This window comes from Notechis scutatus, chromosome 1, assembly GCF_049901735.1.
Source record: "Notechis scutatus isolate UNSWTSFEM ecotype Mainland chromosome 1, rNotScu1.2, whole genome shotgun sequence".
Taxonomy (NCBI): domain Eukaryota; kingdom Metazoa; phylum Chordata; class Lepidosauria; order Squamata; family Elapidae; genus Notechis; species Notechis scutatus.
This window is the reverse complement of record NC_142009.1, coordinates 274,535,973-274,560,294: the sequence shown is the minus strand read 5'-3', so window position 1 is coordinate 274,560,294 and position 24,322 is coordinate 274,535,973. Positions and strand designations below refer to the sequence as shown.

Genomic DNA, 24,322 nt, shown 5'->3' with positions numbered 1-24,322 from the left:
TCCAGCCCTCGCTGACTCTCCCAACATCGAAGCCTCGGAGATGCAGGCACAGCTGCCGCAGCGGTAGCGCCCTGAATGGCTTGCTTCTCCACTATTGCCTCCTCTTCCTCCTCCAGCACCTCCTTCTCTGGGTAGGGCAAGTCTTAACTAACTGAGCATGCTAAGGCAACTCAGGGTGCTACCGCTGTGGTGGCTTTGCCTGTATCTCCGAGGATTTGATGTTTGGGGAGACAGCGAGGGCTGGAAGAGCTGGGAGCTGCGCACAGCTCCGTCTCCTTTCCTTGCCTGCCTGCATGTGGGCACAGGGGGTGGGGGAGGAAAGGAAAGAGAAGCAGGAGCAAGTCAAAGCTAGAGAACTAATGGGGAAGAGCTGACAGTGGGCGCTGGGGTGGGGACTGTTGTTGCTGCCGCCACCGCCACATGAGCTGGTTGGCGCGTGCATCTCCGGGGTCCCTCGAAGAGCTGGGAGGTGCGAGAACTGTGCAGCCCAGATTAATTGCTTTGGGGGGCCATTTCTTTTGCGGCCCACCAAAATTTTTCCATGGCCCACTGGTTGGCGACAGCAGCTCTAGAAGGTTGTTCCCTGGAAAGGGTCAATTTAAGTGTACTAGGGAAGATTTGTTTGTTTTCTATGAAGCAATAGGAAATACTCCAGATCAGGGGTGTCAAACTCATGTCGTCACAGCGGCATCACATGATATTTTCCCCCTTCGCTAAACCGGGTATGAGTGTGACCAGTGCTTGACACATCCAGCCTGCAGCCCAGGAGTTTGACAGCCCAGCTCTAGATGCCCTAAAGTATTAAGGGTCCAAAAACTGCCCACAATTTTGAATAGACTGATATTTGTGAGCCTTTTCCAAAGCTCATATTGTAAAGCCTAAATAAATATATGTGCATACTGATACTCAAGTAAAGCTTTTAATTCCATATATACTTAAAAACTCCTAATATATTTATGACATTGCTGCCTTAGACAAATGAAACATTCACTATAATATTTTCATACCCAGCAAAGAAATCCTGTGTTTTAATATCTAATAAGAACACTGGTAATGTAATAAATGCCTTACCATCTCCCGTCTTCTTTCTTCTTCCCTCTCAGCTTCTTTTTCATATTCTCTAGCTTTCTTCCGTTCTCTGATTTCCCAGTTTTTAAGACGCTGAAACCACATAACGTTTTCATTATTTCACCGTTCACCCAGAAATTGAAAAATAGTTCCATATTTCATTAATTTAATTTAATTAATTTAAACAAAATAATTATGTTTCATTCTCAGCTTTGTATTCCAGCGGAAAAAGAATGTAATTATTACAAGAATATTGACAGATTGTAAATTGTTACAAAAATATTGAGAGCATATGCAGGAACTATACAGAAATTCATTCAAGGGAAATGATATTGGATGATATCTAATATATAGGTCTGAATATAAATGGTATCTAATGTTCAAGTGGAGTTTCCCGATTGAAAAGGGGTATTACCCCAGAAAACAGGTATCATGAGATATTGGTATTATATTCTGCAATCCCCCCTTCCATTTGAATTAGGAACCTTTTAGCAACTTTTGTAAATACCTCTTGATAAGCTGCTTCCTTTTCCCGTAGTTTCCTTTCCAGTTTGCGCCGTTCGTAGGCATCTTCTTCATCTTCTTCTCGATCTCTTTTCTTGTCCTTTTCTCGTTCCCGCTCCCGTTCTCTTTCCCTCTCCCGCTCTCTCTCCCGCTCTCTCTCCCGTTCTCTTTCACGTTCTCTCTCTCTGTCTCTGCTTTTCTCTCTGTAGAAAACACAGCAACGAAGGAATATTTGGGCCTGATTAAATCATTTACACTCAAAATACCCCCAAAGTAGCACTAAATATCATATTTAATAATTTAGAGAGCCCTGTAACCAAAAAGAAACTCAAACTTCTATTAAACCCCTCTATAAATACCACAGGATCACACAAACTGTAGCATTTTCACCTTTTAGAGTTAATATTTAATGGAAATATTTTAGGTTAAATAAGAGGTTCAAGTGTGAATTCACAGAGAGAAAACTGTTGAGGAGAAACATACTTGCTGAACAGTTTTACATTCTCTCTCAGGTTTGGAGGCTTCAGTCAATGAATAACCCAGTTAACTAGCACTTTGGGCATTTGTCTCTGCATGGGCTTACGGATGATTGAAATAGCCAGGCTAAAAGCCAATTAAGAGGAAGTTCCCAAATTACATCACCAATCAACTGTGAGTTGGAAAGAAAATTGAATCAAAGGGGGACACAGATGATAGACATATTAGACTACTAGGAACAGATCATCAGAAGAATTAGGAGAAAGAAGATTTAAGGAAGAAAGAGTTAAATTTAGGGGGAAATAACTGTGAACTGTCAACATAAACAGATCATGGGAAGCAATGCGGTTTGGAACAGTGAAGCCATAAGTCAATTTAGAATCTAAAGAAGTTACAAAGCAGAACCTAAAGCTCCAAGTTGAAATCGATAAAGAGCTGTAACTGTAATTTTTAATATGACAGTAGAAACTTATTAAATACATAACAGACAATAACCCAATTAGCTATATTTTAATTAAGTGTAAGATGTAACTTAATTAAATCAAATTATGGTTTTGTACACCCACACTATTTTTGTGGGTGTACAAAATCTTTTCCTACGCAAAGTGGTAGGATTCCCCATCCTTTCTCCTCTTTAAAGAAATCAGGTAGTGGCCAGCGTTTTCATTATTTCTTTTCCATTTTTCAACAAAAAGGTAGACATTGGGCAAATCTTTGAATAGCTTTAAAAAAGAAACATTACCAAATTATTAAGTCATTATTATATTGCAAAATTTACCTAGATCTGCTCCGATCTTTATTCCGGTCTGAGCTTCTTTCACGGTCTCTGTCTCGATCTCTTTCCCTGTCCCGGTCTCTGTCTTTAGTGCGATCTCGATCTCTATCCCGCTCCCGCTCCCGTTCCTTCTCCTTCTCTCGTTCACGCTCCCTCTCCCTCTCTCTTTCACGCTCCCTTCTTTCTCTTTCGCGTTCCCGTTCCCTCTCTCTTTCACGCCGTTCTTTTTCAATTTCTTGTCTTTCTTTCTCTTTTTTGCCTTTTTCCTCCTCCAATTTCTAGAAACCAAAAGGATTTTCCAAGTTAGTTTGTAGCTAGATTCGGAAGCCCCACCCCACAATACCAAAATCTGGTAACAAGAAAATCAAGATCACTGATAATTCAACACTTATATAGTTTGCTTTCAATTCATATGGATGAAAACAAAGTTTCGCATTCATAACATAGATTTTCGTGCAAGTTATTTACCTAGCAGGCCAGCAATCTCCAACCTTGAATAGAAAAGCAATGCTTGTCTCCTCCGTACTGATTATTACATGAATGCATTGCCTATAATAGTTCAGAGAATGAAAAATACTTTGACCCTAAACAAGATTAAATTTTTACGTAGCAAAATTCATCCAATTCATATCGACAATTTAGTGATAGTAACAGAAGCTTAATAGCTGATTATATCACATCTAGTCAAATTAAGTTTATTCTCTCTAAACTTGGAGAATAAAGCACTTTCTAATTTCATAAGGGAGTATATGACTGTATGGGTCCAAACATCTTTATATTCACAATACTTATACTGTTGTTTTTTTAAAAAATCACTAATATGATTCTCATTCAAAGGGTCTGCAGGAAGGAAAAGGTTGGAAATCACGAGATTAAAAAAATTGTGTGTTACTGAATTTCTATAAAAGTACATTTCTTTATTGAAAAAGTCATCACTGCTACTAAGACACCCATGAAGACAACAGAAAAATTAAATCTCATTAATAGATAAATCCATCCTTGGAAGCAATTGGTGTGGGTTAACTTACAGATGCTGTGCTAGGACATGGACCGCCAACACTGGATTAACCTTGCCTACAAGCTATATTTCTGGGAGGAAGAGCAAGTACATGGTTCACAAGTAAACCAAAAAAAAATAAAAAATCACAAGCCAATTATCAGCCTGATGGATGCCAGAACTTTATGGGCATGATTCTTCCTTGTGCAAGTGTTGTGCCTAGAGGGATGCCACAGAGCAGGGGTGTCAAACTGGTGGCCTGTGGGTCCGATGTGTCACATGCAGGCCACACCTGTCCCAGCTCAGTGAATGGGAAAAATGTCATGTAACGCCACGAGATGGTAACAATGAGTTTGACACCAGTGCCATAGAGCATAACAGTATCCTTTTCCCACTTGTTCTCTCCTTGGTACACACATTTAACGTACAAGCTATTTTCAGAATGGAAGGCTTGTATATAGCTCTCATATCTCCATCCTGTCTGCCCGTAATGGAAATATTCAATGTGTATTCTCTGAACAACTGAAGAAAATAGATGAGAAGGTAAGAGGAATATATAAATTTTCCATTCTGAGAAATGGCTTGGCTCAAGAGTAACTGAACTTAACTATTCATTCTGGAGAGCCCTCTGTACAGGGACCCAGCACTAGTATAAGGAAGGATCACACCCTATGTGTAACTGATGCATTTTAAAAAACGGAAAGAGCAAATTCATTCCTTTTGGCATCAATTTTACCATCAGCAAAATACCATATAAATTAGGACAACAAAATGTGCACATATTTCTCTCTTTCAACAAATAATTTAAGACAATTTGAAAAACAATCTTACCTGTCACAGATAGTGTTCTGGGGCACACTCATGGACCAGAGAACCCAAACAAGATCATAGTAATATAACTAAGAAACAAGAGATCAATATATCTAACCATGATGCTAAATAGTTTTAAACATAAAATGCTGGCAAAATGGTGTTAGATACATTGAACTCACAAAGGAAAGGATATTTAAGAACGATAGAAAACAGCCATTGTAAGGAGGGAAAGATGAAAGTGCACAACATGTGGGAACATTACAATCTAATTTCTAAATGAAGTGCTCTCATATAATTTCATCAATTAGGGCATATTTATATATGCTGTATCATAGAACTTACCTCCAATTTTGTATACTTTTACAGAAAAGTTTAGATACTGGAATGGGCAATACTTACTTTATTTTTAGCTGTTCCAATATTTTAGATTATTTTAGTTGTTCCAATAAAATGCTATTGGCTATGTTACTGGTTGTAATAAAAATCATCGTCAAAATTTATCTGAACTTAAGATGCTCTTACGAAAAAGAGCAACTTTAAATGATGGCCTTTAAGATGCCAGATCAACAGAGTTATTTCATACAAATTTGAATAGGCTGCTTCCATGTAAACAAAAAAATAAGGGGGTAAAAATGAAATGGAGAAAGAATTAAAGATATGCTGAAGTAATGAGCAAAGAGTATAGACAGAATAATAATAAAATCTTACCTTAAGTTCTCTTCAGACTCATCTGTGCTGTAAATGGACGCCCCCTGCAATGCTGACACCCTAACAGTCTGATTATTATTTTGTAAACTCTAACCAAAAAACATGCAAAGGTTCACTGTGCTCGCTAGCCAGCCCCTTTTTAATCATCCCACCCAATATATAAAATGGCCATTTTATATTACAATTAATTTCATCTATTTCAAAAAGTAAATTAAAAATATTTTCCAATAAGATAGATCGCAGGCAATAAATATGCCCAATTGCTTCTGAAACAGGAAGCATATTTTGCTTTTGCACCACATCATTTAATTGCATTTTAGTTACTTGTTGGGGCTTGAAAATAAGACCATATTTCACTATGACCAGTTTCACACATCTTCGGAATACTTATCCTCAGGTTCTCATTCCCAAGTAATACTGGAATATTGTGCATTGCCAACAACATATAACTATTTTGTACTTAAAAGTTAGAAATGCAAATAAGCATGACCTGTAACCAGAATGTACATTACCATTTTGTACCTTAATACCGTTCAATGTTATTAGCAAACAGAGTCAGGAGTGAACATATTTGCTGGCATGGAGTAATCCAGCCTTTATGCACAGTTATTATTCCATAAAAACTAAACATCAAGATATACACTGCATGCATAGCTTGCACTTCTCCACCCTTGCCACAACCCTCCCCAACCAGAACACATTAATAAATTCACATTATCAGAAACTTCTCTAGGTGGGAATCCTGAGGTAGAATTTGCTGTGCAAACACATTTCCAAGCCAGTTACCCCTTTGCATATTTTTCTGAGGGGGCATCCATAAATAATAAAAAAACAGAAGCTCATACTTACATCCTATTCCATGTTACTTTCCAAGCTGTGTTTTTCATCTTGCATTAGTCACCATATGATCTCTATCATAATGGTGGGGGTCAATGAATAGATTAGCTTTATGGGAATTTACAGTTCTTCCATGCATCTAAATTTTGGTAAAGTCTGATAAATAATACCTAATTTATTTCACCCCCATTCTCAATTCAGCTGCTAAATTTAATCTTAAATTTAAACTAAGCAATAGGGCTTAGTAATACAGTGAGTATGAATTATGTTTTACAATTACCTGACTATTATGGGAATCAAAATGTATTTCAAAGGGCAGCCCAATTTAGTTATTTGGTCTTATGTGTTATTTTAGCCACTTCGGGTTAATTTTAAAACAAGCAGAGTAGAAGGGTAATTTTAAAAAAATGTATTTGTGTTAAGAGAGACGATTGCAATGCAGTAAGTAATATGAAAAAACTAACTAAAATATTAGACCACTGCAGTGAGAATGTTTAGATAGACATTATTCCTGCTATAAAGATGAACAAATGATATGTAATGTCCTTGCAAATTTTCTAAAGGGTGAGGGAATTGAAACTGGGTTTTACAATAACCTAATTTTGCATAAGCTGCAAAAAGAAGTATATTACCTTGTGTGTATCTCTGAATTTACTAATCTCTCGGGATATCAGGTCCCTTTTGTCTTCTTCCATTTCTATAGCATTTATATCCTCCTGTAAAGGAAAAAAAAGAGGTGGGGGACAGAACAAGAAATAAAATATTAAAATCCATGCACAAAGGAATGGGAGAACCAAAAGAAAAACTGAAGGTTAGACGTTTTGTACCAGTCTTCTAAGAGATAAATAAAGGGCTTCTGCAGTACCAAACCTCACAGTCTGATGTTAAATGAATGAAAAAAAAATTAGATGGACACGAGTCACAAATCTGGTAACTAGCAGTAAACATAGTCATTGTCAAAGCCTACAATGTAAACGAACCTTGGTGATGAGTGGATAAGGTATCAGTGGGGCCACTGGAAATCTGCGGAAAATCTGCGGAAAAATCCACGGAGATTTTTTTTTTAAAAAATAGATTGCACACTACTCTGGAAAAAAAACAATGTTCCGTATGTTGGTAGAACAAGCAATATTGTATTGCTGTGAATTTTGGTCTGACTCAGCAAAATTACGAAGAACCTCGCTAATTCTCCTTTTACTGATCTACTTTTCAGCAAAGGTTTTTGGGTGCCACCTCACCCAGTACTTCTCCATTTAAAATTGTAGCATACAATTTTAGTATTTTCATACTGAAGGAATCTTGCAAACTAAACTATGCTTGTTTACAAGTGGCCAGTGCCTTTTGCAATATTTTAAGCTTGATTTGGTACTTTACTCGCTAATTCGCAAAATTTAATGATCTCAAGGGGGTTCCCAAGTTACTGCAAATTAGCGAGGTTCCCCACGTCTGAAATCAAGAGTCAGATTTGATTTGCCATTTGTTTCCCCACACTCATATTATTCTCCCACATTATCCCTCATCTCATCTTTTCAACCACAGAATGGGCAAGGGAACCAAATGTGACCATAAGCATTCAATAAAAGGAGACAAAAGTGCCTCTAACCCAACTTTATATGGCACACACCTCAATTTCTTTTCTCCCCCAACATATACAGAGCTTTAGTTCCACTTGCTAAGGGAGAAAGATGCACTTCCATCTTCTCAACAGGTGAAAAGAACACAGCACACTTATTTAAAGTTGTAAGCAATGTGCAATTTGAAATAATCCTAATCTAAACATTAGGAAATTCAATTAATGTAAAGTGGGCTAACAAGAAATGATTTTTATTAACACTTATTCAGTACCATTATAAGAGTTGCTGTATATTCAGAAATTAATCCACCATGTGGCTGAATCTTAGGGGAATGAGCATCTTTAATGAACTAAGATAAACAAAAACTTCAGCACAAGGCTTACTCAGATTAACTGAAAACTAAACATAAAAGGAAAGCAAGAGGAAATGTGTAACAACTCTGATTGTTTTTTGGTACTGATTTCAAACCCAATAGTGGTAAAAGAAAATTACATTTAGCAGGAGGGCTGCAAATTCAAGCCAAATCCCATCAGTTGTGACTCAGTTAGTCAAGCATGCAAGTATTTGCAAAATACTTTCTCCCAGAATGAATTTTATTTTTAGTCCAGTTATGACTAGGTTTTTCCACAGAAGGTGGAATATGGCATTCCATGCCATACATTAACACTTAAAAAATCTGGAAGTCAAATGGCTTAATTGCCAAATAATAAACCATTTTATAACAGTATAGCTTTCCCCCAAGAATAACAAACAGCTTCTCACTTATGTGCACAAACAATCAAAACAGGACATCAAAGAAGGTACGTTGTGATTATGACATCAATGTGAACCCCTATGGCCCAGAGCTTTTGGGCTTTTAAATAACAAATGTTAATAGGCAGGACTTTTACGTTTAAGATGTCAAAAGATCTCTCCACAATAAAAACAATCATCAATGATTTCAATAAATGAATTTTGAAGGGATGAAAGGCTGAATCAAACCTGCAGCTCCAAGTCTGGGCATTCAACCCTTGTGTATACACACCTACATCATCCACAGGTTTGGCATTTAGAACTGATTTAATTTCAGAATGAAACATGTAAGTGCTGCTAACATCAAGGCTTGTTGATTTGTGGTTTCATCAGATGCTTTGAGCTAATGTATGGCACAAGGTTTGGCCCTTATTATAAGGAGAGATGAAGAAAATCTGTTTGTGTCCAAAATCAAAACACATACGTCCTCCTTCTTTTCCTTTTTCTTCTTCCTGGGATGAGAATCAGACTCTTGAGAGGGAGCATTGAGCTCGCTGGAATATTCCCGAATTAACACTTCAATTGCCCCTTTAATTAGCTGGTCTCTTCTCTTTGCTTCTTCATCCAGGGCTTCATCATCATCGGCTGCAGATTCTGGCCTGGAGTTCTAAGAAACAATACAAACAAATAATGTCATAATGGAAATGGCAAACAAACAAAACAAAACTTTTATATTTTTACCCTCTTAATTCCCCTACACAGCTAAGGCAACATAATCATTATCATTACAGGTAGTCCTCGACTTGCAACAGTTCATTTAGTGACCATTCAAAGTTACAATGGCACTGAAAGAAGTTACTGATTACTGCTTTTCACACCTACAAGCATTGCAGCATCCCCATGGTCATATGATCAAAATTCAAATGTTTGGCAACTGGTTCATATTTACACAGTGTCTTGGGGTCATGTGATCAGCTTTTGTGACCTTCTGACAAGCAAAGTCAATGGGGAATCCAGATTAACTTAACAACCATGTTACTAACTTAACAAACATGATGATTCACTTAACAACTGTGGCAAGAAAAATTGTAAAATGGGGCAAACTCATTTAACAAAAGTTTCATTTAGCAACATGAATTTTGAGCTTAGTTGTGGTCGTAACTCGAGGACTACCTGTATTGCATCAAAACTATCAAGCAACGAACATGAATGAAACAATATCTGCTGGAATTACTAAAAACATAGTTACCATGCCCCTATCTATCAATCTCATGTGCTGGCTTTTCCTTTATGAAAAGTCAGATGTAGGGCTCTTATGGGATGGATGGTGCTATCCCAAGGTTTTCCTGTGGAAAGGTAAATGAGTCATGTACCCTTAGATGCCACTGCCAAAAACTGCATCAGTGGTCTTTGGTGAGCGAGGCAGCAAAGGGCAAAGGAAGAGTTATTAATAACTGGGCATGAAAACCTAACATTCTTCAGCTGCTTTGCCACACAGCTGCAAAACAAGTCCTAGATTCCTCACAATATCAAAACTGAGAAATTAATGGCAGTGCTGCACATCTACTCAGATGATCTTATTAAATTTGCAGCTTGAGGACTGTGAGAGATGCTGCTTTTTATCTTCCCTCCTCACAGAAAACATGCATACTGAAACTGCAAAAACACTTTTAATTAAACTTGTGCCCTATATAAAGTATACACTCAGAAAATAAGATTAAGCGGCATGCATTTGCTTAACTTTTACATGCAGCAAATCATATAATTTCTGTATATCGATAATCCAAGTTAATACAGGTAGTTCTCGACTTACAACCATTCATTTAGTGAACATTTGAAGTTACAATGGCATTGAAAAACATGACTTATTAGTGTTTTTCACTTATGACCCCTGCAGTATTCCCATTGTCACATGATCAAAATTCGGACTCTTGGCAACTGGCTCATATTTATGACAGTTACAGTGCCCTAGGGTCATGTGATCACCTTTTGCAACTTTCTGACAAGCAAAGTCAACGGGGAAGCCAAATTTACTTAACAAGCGTTACCAACTTAACAAATGCAGTGATTCACTTAACTGTGGCGAGAAAGGTCTTAAAATGGGGCAAAACCCATTTAACAACTATCTTGATTAGCAACAGAAATCTTGGGCTCAATTGTGATCTTAACTCGAGGACTACCTGTATAGTCCAACCCTATTTTAATAAAGCAGAAATTACAGAAACGGTTTCATATGAACCTTGTCATATGGCTTGCTATCTTCGAGCTATAATTTTAAATCTATAAAACCTGATTTCCAAATAATGTGTAATTGTAGCACATATTAATAAATTTGATCTTATGTACATGTAATTTATTTGTATTCTATTACATATTGTCTCTAAACAGTGCTAAAATATAATTTCCAAGACAGTTATATATTATAACAACTGGAACAAGTCCTCCTGTTCTTCAACTTACATCATTTTAGTTTTTAAAACATTTAACACATTCTAACATTTTGAACGAGATTGCTTATAATAATTACAAATATAAAAAACTGAATTAATCAATTTAATTTTTTCAATAATTCCTCATAAAACAGCCAGCACATGTTCATATTCCTAAAGATGACAATGCAACACTGATTGCAATCCTAATAGCAAACAAAGCCTGATTATGAAGAGAAACATATTTATTAAATTAATGTACATATTAATTTTCAAAAAATATTGTGCCCCATTCAATATTCTTTAAATGCTATTTCAAATTCTTTAAAATAAACAGTAACAAATGATTGGTGAGCTTAAAAAAACTATTGCTTAAACTTTTCTTTAGAGGGAAAACAAAGGGACTCTCACCTTAAATTCCAAGACAGTTTATCCAGTCAAATGCCAAGTGAAGAAACAAAGAACAGAAAAAGGAAAATCTCACTAAACAGCAGTAGCTAAGAAGCAAGGGAAGGAGGAGGGAAGGGATTACAGCTGACAGAGGAGCTGTCATATTAAGAACAGCTTGAAAAGAATTAATAGAGGGTATTGGAGAGGTAACATTAAAATAATTTTGCAAAGTGAAAGCTATTCAGAACTAATTTGAATAATTCTTCTAGTTTTCAAAAGAAATGTATACTACAACTCATAAAAATAAATGGCTTTAAATCTTATTGAAATATCAATATTTTTTTATTCAGGATTACATGAAATGCATGAGTTTTTAAAGGTAACAGAAACAAAAATACAGGTGGTCCACATTTAGCAACTGCAAGTGGTTCTGGCAAATGGTTGCTAAGAAAAATGGTCACTAAACAAACCATTTGATTAAGATGCTGTGAAGATCTTTGGTTGCTGCTATCCTTTTAGATAAAGTTCTCTCATGGAGCTTTGCCAGTATTACTCTCCTGCGTTTATTCTTGTCAGGCACAAATATTTGGCTGTAAGTGTACATATTGATTAGAAAATGATTTTTAAACTAGCATTTATTACAATTTGTGAATGGACGCTTATCAAGGCAGTTGCTAAACAAGGACTTGCTCTATGAGCTTTCTTTGTTCTACAGCGCACAACTTCCAAACAGAAAATTTCTTGACTTGTCATAATGGCACAAGCTCAAAATTATGGCTATTATTTAGATTAACATTTTGATTGTGACTGGCTGATTGTGCTGGCCGGATACTTCATATAGATACAGTGCCCAGTAGCAAACGATAAGCCTGCATGTGTAAAACTAAATTCCTTAAACAAAGAATGCGTGTGATCTCTTTTTCCTAAATGAATTATGTCAAAGCACTGGTATTTTTAATTCTATGGACAACAATCGTATTCAAAAGGGCCTAAACATGGGAAGGTGGCCCACAGCTTCCAAAAACAGCTTCCACAGCTTCCCTAACATACATTCACGTTTGTAAGGTAAAAAATAAAATCTATAACATTTAGCAAATGTTACAGAATTTATTATAACTCCTGATCATGAAAACTGGAAAACAAAGGAGTACGTGGAGCTTAATCTACAAAAGAATCATAAACTCAATGCAAGACTGAACAGAAACAAAGTTTTAAAAAAAAGGTATAGGGAAAGTATGTCTGTCAATTATTTTCTATTTATAAATTTCTTAATTTGTATACATACCCCATTGGACGCCCTCTTTTTTGCTTTCCATTCATCCAGCTGAGCCTTTGTTTTGGCATCAACTTTAACAAGTAGCTTCTTTTCTCCAATCTGGAGATCATGTAGCAATCTCAGTGCACGTAGTGTGGATTCGGGTTCTTTATATTCACAAAATCCAAAAGCTAGAAATAATTGAGAATTTAGAACATAAATTTAGAAGCCATATAGGCAAATAACTGTATTGGCAATTATAGGACTGCTTTTCAATGCAAATTATTTTATGTGTTATAACATATATTAAGTACATTTTTAAATATTTAGAAAACATGTCTAGTCAATCCTATACATTCAAGTGTTTTAAGTTAGGAGCATGTATTCTATGTTGCTGTCTCTTAAGTAAAAGCCCAAAATAGCTGATTAACTGCATTAATAAATTTAAAAATGACATAGTGATTTATTTAAATTTATTTCCAAACCCTGTATGTTTATACATATGAATTTATACATATATAGATGTGTTTGTATATAAAAACAAGAAAATGCACATACCTTGGAGTTTCCCAGATGCTCCTTGAACTCTCTTCCAACTCAAAACCAATCCACATTTCTGAAAAACATTGTTTACAAGGCATAAATGTTAATGAAAAATGGCTGAATATGCATCATAAGAAGAAAATAGCCTTCCCTAAGTAGTTTTATTTTTAAGGATTGCCTTCTAGCTTAATTCCTGTTAACGATTAATACATTTAATTATCATACAAAGAAGATAGAGGTCCCTGAATTATGGATTTGGAGTTACTAAGAGTACCATGAACTGCAAGAATCAGTCAATCCTGGTCCAAATAAAGACTTAATGCTCTTTCAAAATGATCATTTTGAGAATATAGTACATAAGCTGACAAAGAAAAAATGAGTATAATTAGCAAGATAGAAATATGACAAAAGGTGGATTGAAAGACTGTTCTTGAAATAGCCACATCTGATTGCTAAAACATTTATCCACGTGGTCCCTAGAAAACAACACTTAACAATTAGCCACTCTATTAAGTATTTTCTTTGCAAAATATTGCTACTTGTATCATCCAAATTCTGATTTCACAGACCATGCCTGAGCAATATTTCTAGTCCCAATGAAGGATGTTTTGTCAGGTCCAGGGCCAGGCACGATGGCAGCAGTAGTGGAATGGAAATTTATTTGGCTAATGCAGCAAGAGATAATATTGGGTAATCCATATACTTTGAACTGTAATTACTACTATCATTTATCAATGGCTGTGTCAATTGAGGTTCACAAAAACTAGCATCCAAAATATTTGAAAGGCACCAAGTCCCCCACATCTACATGATAGTTTGTGAGTATATAGACAATGAGAGGAACTTTTCACTATCATATGAAGCTGAGATGAAAAATTCTTCATGGAAATCAAATGCCATAAGTTGCAAGTTTAAATCTTGGACAACGAGCATTTTAGATCAATACACAAATATAACAAAATAGATGTCAAAATACCCAAATTGAGATGTGCAGGACTAAGTTCTAATACTGTTATGTTACTTACAGCAAGAAGCTGTCGTATAAGCATGTCTGATGCCTTTTCAGATATGTTGCCTACAAAGACAGTGGTGGTGGGGCCACTGTTTTCATCATTTTCTTTGTTCTTTAGACCTGGATGTTCCTTTCTAACACCCATGTGTTTCCCAACCATCGACACTGTAGTTGGAACCAATACCTGAAAATAAAGAGATTCCTATGTTAAATTTCAGAGAGGAAAAATCCTTATCGTATCTTCATTAGAAGAAAAAGTCCAGAAATACAGAAGAACCACATTATTTAACATATCAACAAAATGGTCAAATAACTTAAACAATACATTACTGAAAACAAATACTATATAAATCATGAGTCACATTTACTTTGAAGATCAGTATTAATTAATTTTGCCTAAATAGCTTTTTCTACAACAGAGATTTCATGCAATTTTTTTTCAGTTGATTCGGCAAAAATCAAACTGCATACAAAAATAATCCAAATGGGAAATTATATAGAAATTCAGAATATTTCTATTTAAATTTATACATTTTTAATATTCTACATATATTCTTCATATTTAAAATGCCACCTGAGAGGAATAACTTTCCTTAAAATTTGGAAGTATTAATTAAAATAGAGATGGTCATTTTTTGGAAATTTGGAGTGAGTTTGTTAAAAGCTATTATTTTGGCTCACTGGATTGCACCCAATCATGTTCAGTATTTGCTTTCCTCCTCCATTTTGGGGATTTGAAATGTTTAGAGTAGCAAATAGTGTATTTTAAAGTTAGTGCATCTATTATGCATTTTTGATACAAAGTTTTGCCACCAAATTTGGGCACGGGATTGGAGAGTGCTCCAACAGCCAATTACCTATTCCTGTGTTCAAACAACTGAATGATCTTCTGGAGATCAGCGCAAATACAATTTTTACTCTTTAGAAGCGATTTTTCTTTTATTTTTGGAGCATGCCAATTAAGAAACTCCATTTCTTCTTCTTTATTGTAAAACTCTTTCCTTCTTGGCTTTAACCATGATTATTGGGGGAACGGTAATGATCGTTCCAATTTATCAATGATCTCATTGTTTTGCAAACAATAATTGAAGTTAGATTTAGTTAGGTTTAACCTAGTTTAAAACATGACAAAGAGTAGAAGCAGTTTTTCAAAGAAAGGGGAGTCCTGTGTTCCTGAATATGACCCTAAGTTTGTAAAATATAGGCAACTATTATACTGATCAATCTTTGATGATCACTTTAAATTTTTTAAGTGTATGGCTGTACCTAACCAGGGAAGTCTACAATGCTTTTTACCACAGAGTAGTTCTGGCAGCCTAAGATTGCTAGTTCGTTTTGCTCACACATGCGTGCTATCCATGGTATACTACAGCGGGTGATCTAGCTTTGCACCAGATGAGTAGCGGTGTTCAATACTTTTGTAACTGATTACTATTAATTGCTATTATTTCTGTTAAGACACTAATGATATTTTGAAAGATGACATAAAAGTAATCAAATCTTGCAATTATTTCCATAAAGTTTACACAAGATGTATTTTATATTATGCTTACCGTTGGTGCAGGAGCCATAATACCCATTGGCACAGGAATCATTGGTGTCCCTGTGAAAAGAGATTGTGTTAACAGTTTATGTTCAAAAATCAACCACAATTTTAAAACACCTACTAACATCTACTAAATAGAAATGCAAGAAAACTATATTTATAAAGATTATTTTCCTTATTAACTACCCAATGCAACTATATTTAGTTATTTAAAAGATTTATTAATTCGTGATGGAAAAATGAGGCTAATCTGATGAGTTTCTGATGTAACTTACCAGGAGGTACAGGTGGAGGAAAACCTGGGAACTGTGGAGGTGGAATTCCAGGTGGAAGGGTTGGGATTCCCATCGGAGGACGGTTTAAGTGAGGTGGAAAAGACATTTTAAAAAGAACCTAAAAAAAAGCAGAGAACAATCAGATTCAGAACCATGAATCTTTTGAAATGTCCATTACTGAGTATTTACAGAGAATCTCCTATGAAAGTTATCTTTATATTCCTCCTTTGAGGATAATAATGTGTGAAGAAATATTAATTTAGATAAGATAAACAGAAATAACAGCTCTTCTGGACTTATTCACTACAAAATAAATAAAAGAATCCTAAGAAAGTGAATTCAGAGCTTTGCTATTTTACATGAATAACAACATTCATAAAAAGTATATATTGAAATAGTAGCTTGGATCAAGATATGTATTGCCATAAATATTTATACTTTCAAAAAGTTCGTAATATTCTGGCGCATGGGCCATCTGGAGCACAAATTATACCTCCAAATGCTCTCTCTGAGGCCTGCTGAGTCTTCAGTTTCTGGAAAGGAGTTTTTCTTCACTGAATCTAGTACTGTAAGGCAGAGATGAAGTCACCCCTCACTTGCAGAATATTGACAGAGATCTTTCTCAGCATAATTACCTCAAACTGACATCAAGGAAACACATTTTTGCTCTAATGTTCACTTCTGACTCCTGTCAAATAAATTATGATGGTAGCAAAGGAATCTGATTTAATCTGAAACTCCACAATAAAGGGAGAATGTAGTGTATTATAAAATAAAATAATGGAACTGAAATGTATCCTTCAAAAGATCTTCCCAATGTGCCAAAGATTAAATATAAAAAGATACCAAATAAAAGTGGGATCACTTGCATAAAACAACAAAGTACTTTGGAAATACAAAACAAGGAAATTAAAGTAACATATAACATCATTTAAAATTTACAAAGCTTCAGCCAACTAAAACTTCTTAAAAATGTTCTTTATCGTTGTAATAAAATATCCAGAGTAATTACAACAGTTTAGTGGAAGATGCATTTGATAAAAGTTCATACAGAATGTTATTTTCAGCTCTCTTTAGGGTCTAATTCAGAAGTGGCTCATTGGACAAAACCAGATACATCTTTATGCAACTGAAAAATAATACCCTTTTAAGCATTCTTATCAACTAATGTACCTTTTTGACTGTACTAGAAAATGTGTCTACCTGTTATAAAATCTCCTCAAATTTCTGTAAAAATGATTTATTCTAAATTATTTAGGGCCAGCAACCAATAATCATCTATTTAATTCTATCAAACCTAGTTGTATTGGTCTCAAATAAAAAAAAATTACATTATGATCCTTAGCTTGCTTCCCCCTTTTAGGATGACATTATTCTATTACTGGGTTAAAACAATAGGTCCAGGCAGTTACACAGATGACATTACGATTGTTTTAATAGGAAGACATGTATGTATGTATGTGTACGTATACACACACAACATTGTGTAGCAATATAATCTCTATTAAATTCAATCAAATTGATTTAAATCATTTTCATTAAAATTGTATTTCTGATTGAACAACCCACTTTTTAGAAATGTATTTAACCTGGTACTCATAAAAGCTGATTATGTTAATTACTAGTTCAGTAGAGGTGTTCCAAAAGCTCTTAGAAAAATACCTGGATAACTCGTTACAGCTATAAATCAAGGACTGTTTGCTGCAATCTTCTTCCAACTAGGATTTGGACATGATTGGTTAATAGGTCTTTTCTGTAGCAGCACTGCATTTGTGAAACAGACTCAATGGGTTCAAATGCCTGGTATCCATTCCCATGACTTTCTGAAGCTAATAATGTGTGTTCCATTTATATATTTTTATCTATTTGTTAAATTTGTTTTCTGTCCATCTTGCTGCAAGGTGTATTCAGGCTAATTTCCAACATTTCTTTAAAAATGTCTATCTTGAAATGATATTTTCTTTTTGCTGTTTACAAAGCTGGAGTTTTTATTTATGCTATTTTCTGGATTATTAATTGCTGCAATTTTATATTTAAGCATTCTTCTTGTAACCATGGTGCATATCATATGCAACTACAAGGAATTTTGTATAGGTCAGAAGCAAGGGAATGAACTATGGTCACACCACTTTTAAAGGCCTACTTAGCTTCTATGTCAGAAGTGCCCTTCCACCCACCCAATAGTGCAGTGAAATGGTGGAGGAAGAATTGAAATCATTCTCCCCTTCCTCCAGCATTTTCAATTGGTTCCTGAACTGGTTGTACACTGTCTTTTGCATATTTAACATGGAAACATGGACTGGAGACAAAACAGACATCCACCATTCTAGTCGACAACAAAGTCATAGAGCATCCATCTTTAGATGCTAGTCTACTATAATTCTATATAGATTGGACACACTGGAAATGAAAAGTTTTCTCACATAATCAACATAAAAAGTCAGCTGCCAGAAGTGGAAAGGAATATGTTGTTGGTCTGCTGTGTATCTGTGCTAGTTGTGCTAAAGATTCTTCTACATAGGGCAGTGAAACAAATAGTCGTGTAGATGAGATATTGCATATTCTATAAATTTGCTGAATTTTTGACATGCTTTTACTTTCTAATAGGGGCTGATAAAGAGATTAATACTCTATTAGGGTGTTCAAAAAGCAGACTAGTAAAACATTTTGCAAGACAGAACCTTTTTTGTGCTCATTGATGAGAATTATTTAATGTTGCTCAAATTTAAGTTTCTTTATGTAATTTGTCTTAAATGTTTTTGTAGAATTGCAAAGTTAAACAAAATAAATATTCAATCAAAAAGTGTGTCATCCCTTCATTCTTATATTTAAAAGATTAGATGAGGCTATAATTCTATATTTGAAAACATCTTTTACTTAATTTATTTTCACATAAAAAGCAAGCTGAAGGCAGATTATTAAAATTCCAAAGTTTAAGAATAGAAAAATGAAAGCATACTAATTGTTTTGTGATTATAAGTATCAGTTGTGAAACATGCTTTACACAGTCCTATTTTAGTTTTTCCAATTATGGTATTTCCAAAACAAAGTTTCAAAAGGCAAATTTAAGTGGTTTTATGTTCAGAAATTAAGAATAATTTAAACAAGCAAAATATGACTGATAAAATGAAGATTAACCAATAAAGAGATGCAGAACAATTTCTGATCCATGAAAGATTGCTGAGGGAATCAGCTTAATTCAGAAGCAGAAGGGATCATTTCATAAGTAAAGAAGAAAAGGCTGACCAAATAATATTTTAAAAAATCTAAAATTAGGAAATAAACAAAACTTTTGCAGATGAAAATATGAAAAATGAAGAATATGCAGCAAAAAGAAAAACAGCAGAAAACAAAAGGAACATGTAAGGAAGGGAATTCTTCTTCAAACTGTGTAAAAAGAAAAAGAAAAAAAGAAATCCAAACAACTGGATGAAACCAGATACCGACCTACGACATAGTTATCAAAAAACTATATTACACAATATAGAACATTATTTAATGTATCATTATGGTCTTACTAATGAGCAAAATACTTCTGAAATAATTCAATTGATTCAAATATATTCATTAGTTATTCCTCTCAGAATCTAACTGTTCCCAAATAATTATTGTAACTATATAAGGGAATAACAGAAGTTAGTGTTACGTGGCATTTTCAAGAACAGGTAGTACATTATTAATAATCAGTTCTGGTTTGGTTACTTTGGTATAATGATAAAATCTATGGAATATTTTTGCAAATTCTAAAATTAACACAGCACACATTTTTTCCTTAAAACTATAAAACAGAATAGAGAAAAAGATAAAAGATATTTCAGGAATCACATGATGGGACATTATAAATACTTTTGTTTCCACATGGAGACCACCTCTGAACTTCGTGCTTGATGTGGAGAAGAAGAATGAAACTCTGAGACTTTGGGTTTTACTGATTAGACTGATAGATATCCATAGAAATGGCTTGTTCATATTATTATGAAAAAGCAAAAAGTTGTGATTTGATGTTAATACCTTATTTTACTGTAACAGAGAGAGTCAGAAGTCAATGCTTCTTTTTCTTACCTTTCCTCATGTCTCCTTCCTCTTTTCCTCCCCACTGCTTTCCTATTTACTTTGTATTTGTATTACTTTGTATTTTACATTACTTTATAACTCAATAAAAATGTTAATGCAGAAAGAACATTATAAAAATGTTATGACTTAAACAAAAATCAAGCACATATAGAGAAGTTGCCGAAGAAGAGTCCCTGAATTTCTAATAACTATTAAAAATATAGACAGTTTACCAATATGGTGTTATACAATAATAAATTAAAATACATAAAAAAATCATTCTTAAAATTTAAAACAAACATTAAAAATGAAAAAACTGCATGGCAAAGTAATTATCAACTGCAGACATTTATTAACCATTATAAGATTTCACTGGTCCCCTGGGAGACAGCCTGGTAACAAAACCAGGTCTTGAGGGACCTTCTGAACATCAACAGGGATGGAGCCTCATCTCACATTGGGACTGGGAGGATGCTTACCTCCTGGTACCTATCAAGCGCAAATCCCTAGCAGACAGAACCCACAGCCTGAATTCTCAACCGCTCAGAGGGAGTGGCCAGTGTAATGGGGGGAGGCGGTCTCATGACACACCACGAAGGGCTTTAAAGCACCTTGAATTGGACCCAGAAGCAAAGTGGCAACATATGCAGCTTGTGGAACAGAGGTACAACATGTGATGTTCTAGAAACACATATTCTGCACCTTGAAGCTTCCAGATACTCTCCAGGGGGAACCCCATGTAGAGTGTGTTACTCTACAGTAGTCCAGTGGGGAGGCATGAGTGACTGTGGACAGAGCCTTCTGATCTGGGCACAAGACTGTGTAAAGGCCCTCCTAGCCACAACTGTCACCTTCTCTTCTTTAACTGAGGGCATCTTGACTGAAGCAAGGAGAGAAAAGCAAGAGAAAGAAACTACATCCAGCACCTAAAACTTGAAATACAATAAAGCAGCTAACAGGCTATAGATAACCACATTTCAAAGCTAAACACAAAAGATGCACTTAAAGTCAACTTACCACCTGTCTTTCTGAGATTATCTCCTCATATCTTCTCATTACCTTACCATCTGTTTTTCTGAGATTACCTTCTCTTTTCTGGATTACAAATTTAATTTGTTTAGATTTCATTTCAGGTAAATATTTTGGGGCTTAGAGCACATTTTTAATACCATTTACAGGGCAATCCCCCTTTAAAAAAAGTCAGTTTGGCTTATATTTCAGGTAAGTGAATATAAGATTACAAATGTCTTTAAAAACGTCTGCAGAAGACGGCAGATGCATAAAAATAAACGCATGGCCCCGTGGGTGCTTTTCAGGGATGATTAATCGCTACTTAAAACGGCCGTGATAGATCCTACAACCACATGAGCCTTGCACGGTTCTACAAAACCTTCCATTTCAAGAAACGCTGAAGGCGATAAAAACGAGCTCTTTTAATACCGTTTTTTAAATGAGCTGCTGTCTGAAAAAAACCCATTGCCGGACTACAAAAGCTCCTCTAAGGATCCTTTTGGAGTCTCTGAGATTATTAGTTTTTTTTTTAAAAAAACCCTCGTAATTCGTTTATTGGTTTTAAAAAAAAAAACCAAAAAAAACCACCTCGTGTTTTAAACGATCTTTTTGCCTGCCGGAGGAGGGCTGCTTCGCAATGACTCCCTCACACACGCAATTCACCTCTCGATGCCGCGCTCGTCAAGCGCCGAGGTTACTGCATGCGAGCCAACAAGGAAGGATGGATGGCTCGGGAAACAGCCAACTCTGAACGCGAGGCTCTCAGGCCTCGACAGAGTGGCCTTCGGTATCTCCCCTATTGCCTTCGTCGCCCTCTATCCATTTTTCCCCACCGTGGAGCACGATTCTTTAAAAGAAACAGGGAAGAGTCCAACCCTCATCTCCCCCCCGCTTCCATCCCCCCAAAGCGTCATAACCCTCCCTGAAAAGCTCCAAAAGGGCCACCTTCAGCCCGCCCCCCATTCCTGAAGGGCCCCCGACACAGGTGCCCCAAGTGGCCAGAACCCCGATCCTCCCCGGTCCCGCCTCTTTATCCATAAGGATAAGCTGCACGGGCATTGCCCTCTCTCACCGAAAACAGCGGCCGAAGACAACAGGCCCGACAAGCCTCTACTCTCCTCGACCCGGCAAAGGAAACTAGGCCGCAAACGCGCCAGAGCCACAGGCGCCGTCGCGTTACGCGGAATGGTCACGTGAACAAAACCTCCCCTCCCCCCAACCCGGCTTTCCGCCAAAGACCGCCCAGCGCAGTGTTCGTTTTGATCATAGAGAGGCAGATGAATAAGTCCTAGAGGTATCTCGAGGTACGGGCACCTCTAGCAATTGTTTTGGGTTTGCGCATGTTTACGGTTCGCCGACTTCCGTCCTCTCTCCCGGCGCTGTGCTTGTGCCACTGGAAGGAGCGGTTTTGATGGAACGCTCTTGTAGACTTAGAACATTTCTCGGGTTCAGCTTTAAAAGAATCTGACATGTTAACAAATATGAATTGGAAAAATCCGGTCCAGCAATAAATACTGGCAAAGAGATACAGAAAATTCTTAATTCGGTGTTGGTGTTTTTTCCAGAGTAGATTTTTATTTTTTATTTATTCTGTCAAGCATGCATTTGATAATATAAGTAGAAACATGATTATTAATACATGAAATAGATACGAAGAAAAGGGGACATTAAGACAGGGACGGTAGGCACGTTGGTGCAATTATGCATCTTAAGATTCCTAATTTTTAGAAGCGTTCAATGCTAAGAAGGAAAGAGGAGGCATTTTCAGTGTCTCGCAGTTGTTATTTTTCCTCCCTCTGTTCTACTCTTGAATCGGATTTTTGCCTTAAATAATTAGGAGAAATGGTGACAAAAGATTGAAGAACAGTAAAATGATAACAGCTTTCCTGTGTTATTGTACAGGTAGTTCTTGACTTAGAACAGTTTATTTAGTGACTGTTCAAAGTTACAACAGTAATGAAAAAAGTGGCTTTAAGCTTTTTCAGCATTTGATCAAAATTCAAGTGCTTAGTAACTGGCTCACATTTATGATGGTTGCAGGTCATGCGATCCCCTTTTTGCGACATGACAAGCAAAGTCAATGGAGAAGCCAGATTCACGTAACAACTGTGTTACTAACTTAAAAATTGCAGTGATTCACTTAATAACTGGCAAGAAAGGTTGTAAAATGGGGCAATACTCACTTTAAAATCTGTCTCACTTAGCAACAGAAATTTGGGGCTCAATTGAGGTCATAAGTCAAAGACTATCTGTACTATATAAAGTTTGGGCAGTGCAAAAGAATGCTGCAAGGATTTTGTCTCCTGTATTTGTTGTGGAGCATCAATATTTCTTAAGAGTAATTAACGTGGAATTCTATCTTGAGGTCAGCTTAATTGCTATAATAGCAAGTGCTAAACTGCTATATATTTCATGACTGCTGGCTGCTTTACTGTTGATAGTCAATTCTAAAAGGTAGATGCTAATCACCATTTTAATATCTTCATCATTGTTGCTGGTAGTTATCCCTGTTATGATCAATTGGTATTCTTGATATTTAATTAAATCCCATTTTTCCCTGTGGTCTTTGACATTCATTGCCACAGTAGATACTGAGATCAATTGCATTTTCAGCTAGTGGGGGAGTGTCATCTGCAGGGTGTTGATATTTTTTCTCCAATTTTAAAACCATGCTTATCTTCCAAGCCAGCTTCCCTCAGTATATATTAAGTCTGTACTTTAAACAAATGAAAAGCCTTGCCTCATTCCTGAATCTAATTTGTGTTACAATGTTCTGTCCAGACTTACGTGATTGTATTTCACCTTAGGAAAATGAGATATTCTGAGATTTCCTATTTCTTAAGGAGATTGCATTGTTTGATATGGCTGACTTACTTAATATGATGCCTTTCTATAGTCAATGAAGCACAAATTGATGGGGGAGGGGTGATATTTGTTGGCTTTCTCAGTTATGCCATGTGTATTAGCTATAATGTCTCTCATGCTTCAGCATTTTCTGAAAACAGTTTAAACACTAATATGATGTAAATGTTAAAGGGTTGTGTTTATTCAGATATTCTGCACAGTATATATTCTATTTGGCCCATGCACCTTCTTACTTCTACCACCGTTTGTCCATAATTATGAGCCCTAGGACTTTTGAAACTACGCCTCTCTATTATATGCTTTGTGATTCTGTTTTCCTGCTTCTGAGGCGCTCTCTCCGTTTCCAACGCAAGCAAAGCTGCATGGAAAAATACTGCAATTCCCACAATGCAACCTGCCCGTCTTTTCTCCTTCCCATTTGACCACCTACCTTCCTGCCTTAAAAAAAAAATAACCCT

The 24,322-nt window shown here is 35.9% G+C and overlaps 1 protein-coding gene across 8 annotated transcripts in view; it reads right to left on the bottom strand.

The window, feature by feature from the left end:
- RBM25 (RNA binding motif protein 25) overlaps positions 1-22,201 on the bottom strand; it is a 32,562-nt gene extending 10,361 nt beyond the window's left edge. Inside the window, exons 1-14 of one of the 8 annotated variants that reach the window (XM_087951625.1) lie at positions 22,072-22,201; positions 21,006-21,083; positions 16,429-16,501; positions 15,936-16,053; positions 15,668-15,717; positions 14,128-14,298; positions 13,118-13,175; positions 12,590-12,750; positions 8,970-9,152; positions 7,160-7,213; positions 6,812-6,895; positions 2,828-3,102; positions 1,577-1,775; positions 1,072-1,161 (exon numbers count right to left, since the gene is read on the bottom strand). In XM_087951625.1, the coding sequence (XP_087807751.1) occupies positions 1,072-1,161; positions 1,577-1,775; positions 2,828-3,102; positions 6,812-6,895; positions 7,160-7,213; positions 8,970-9,152; positions 12,590-12,750; positions 13,118-13,175; positions 14,128-14,298; positions 15,668-15,717; positions 15,936-16,041 (1,431 nt within the window). In that variant the 5' untranslated portion in view covers positions 16,042-16,053; positions 16,429-16,501; positions 21,006-21,083; positions 22,072-22,201. The remainder of the gene's footprint in view (positions 1-1,071; positions 1,162-1,576; positions 1,776-2,827; positions 3,103-6,811; positions 6,896-7,159; positions 7,214-8,969; positions 9,153-12,589; positions 12,751-13,117; positions 13,176-14,127; positions 14,299-15,667; positions 15,718-15,935; positions 16,054-16,428; positions 16,502-21,005; positions 21,084-22,071) is intronic. The other 7 variants (XM_087951627.1, XM_026671084.2, XM_087951626.1 and 4 more) reach the window with 7 other exon arrangements.
- Between the last annotated feature and the right edge of the window lie 2,121 nt (positions 22,202-24,322).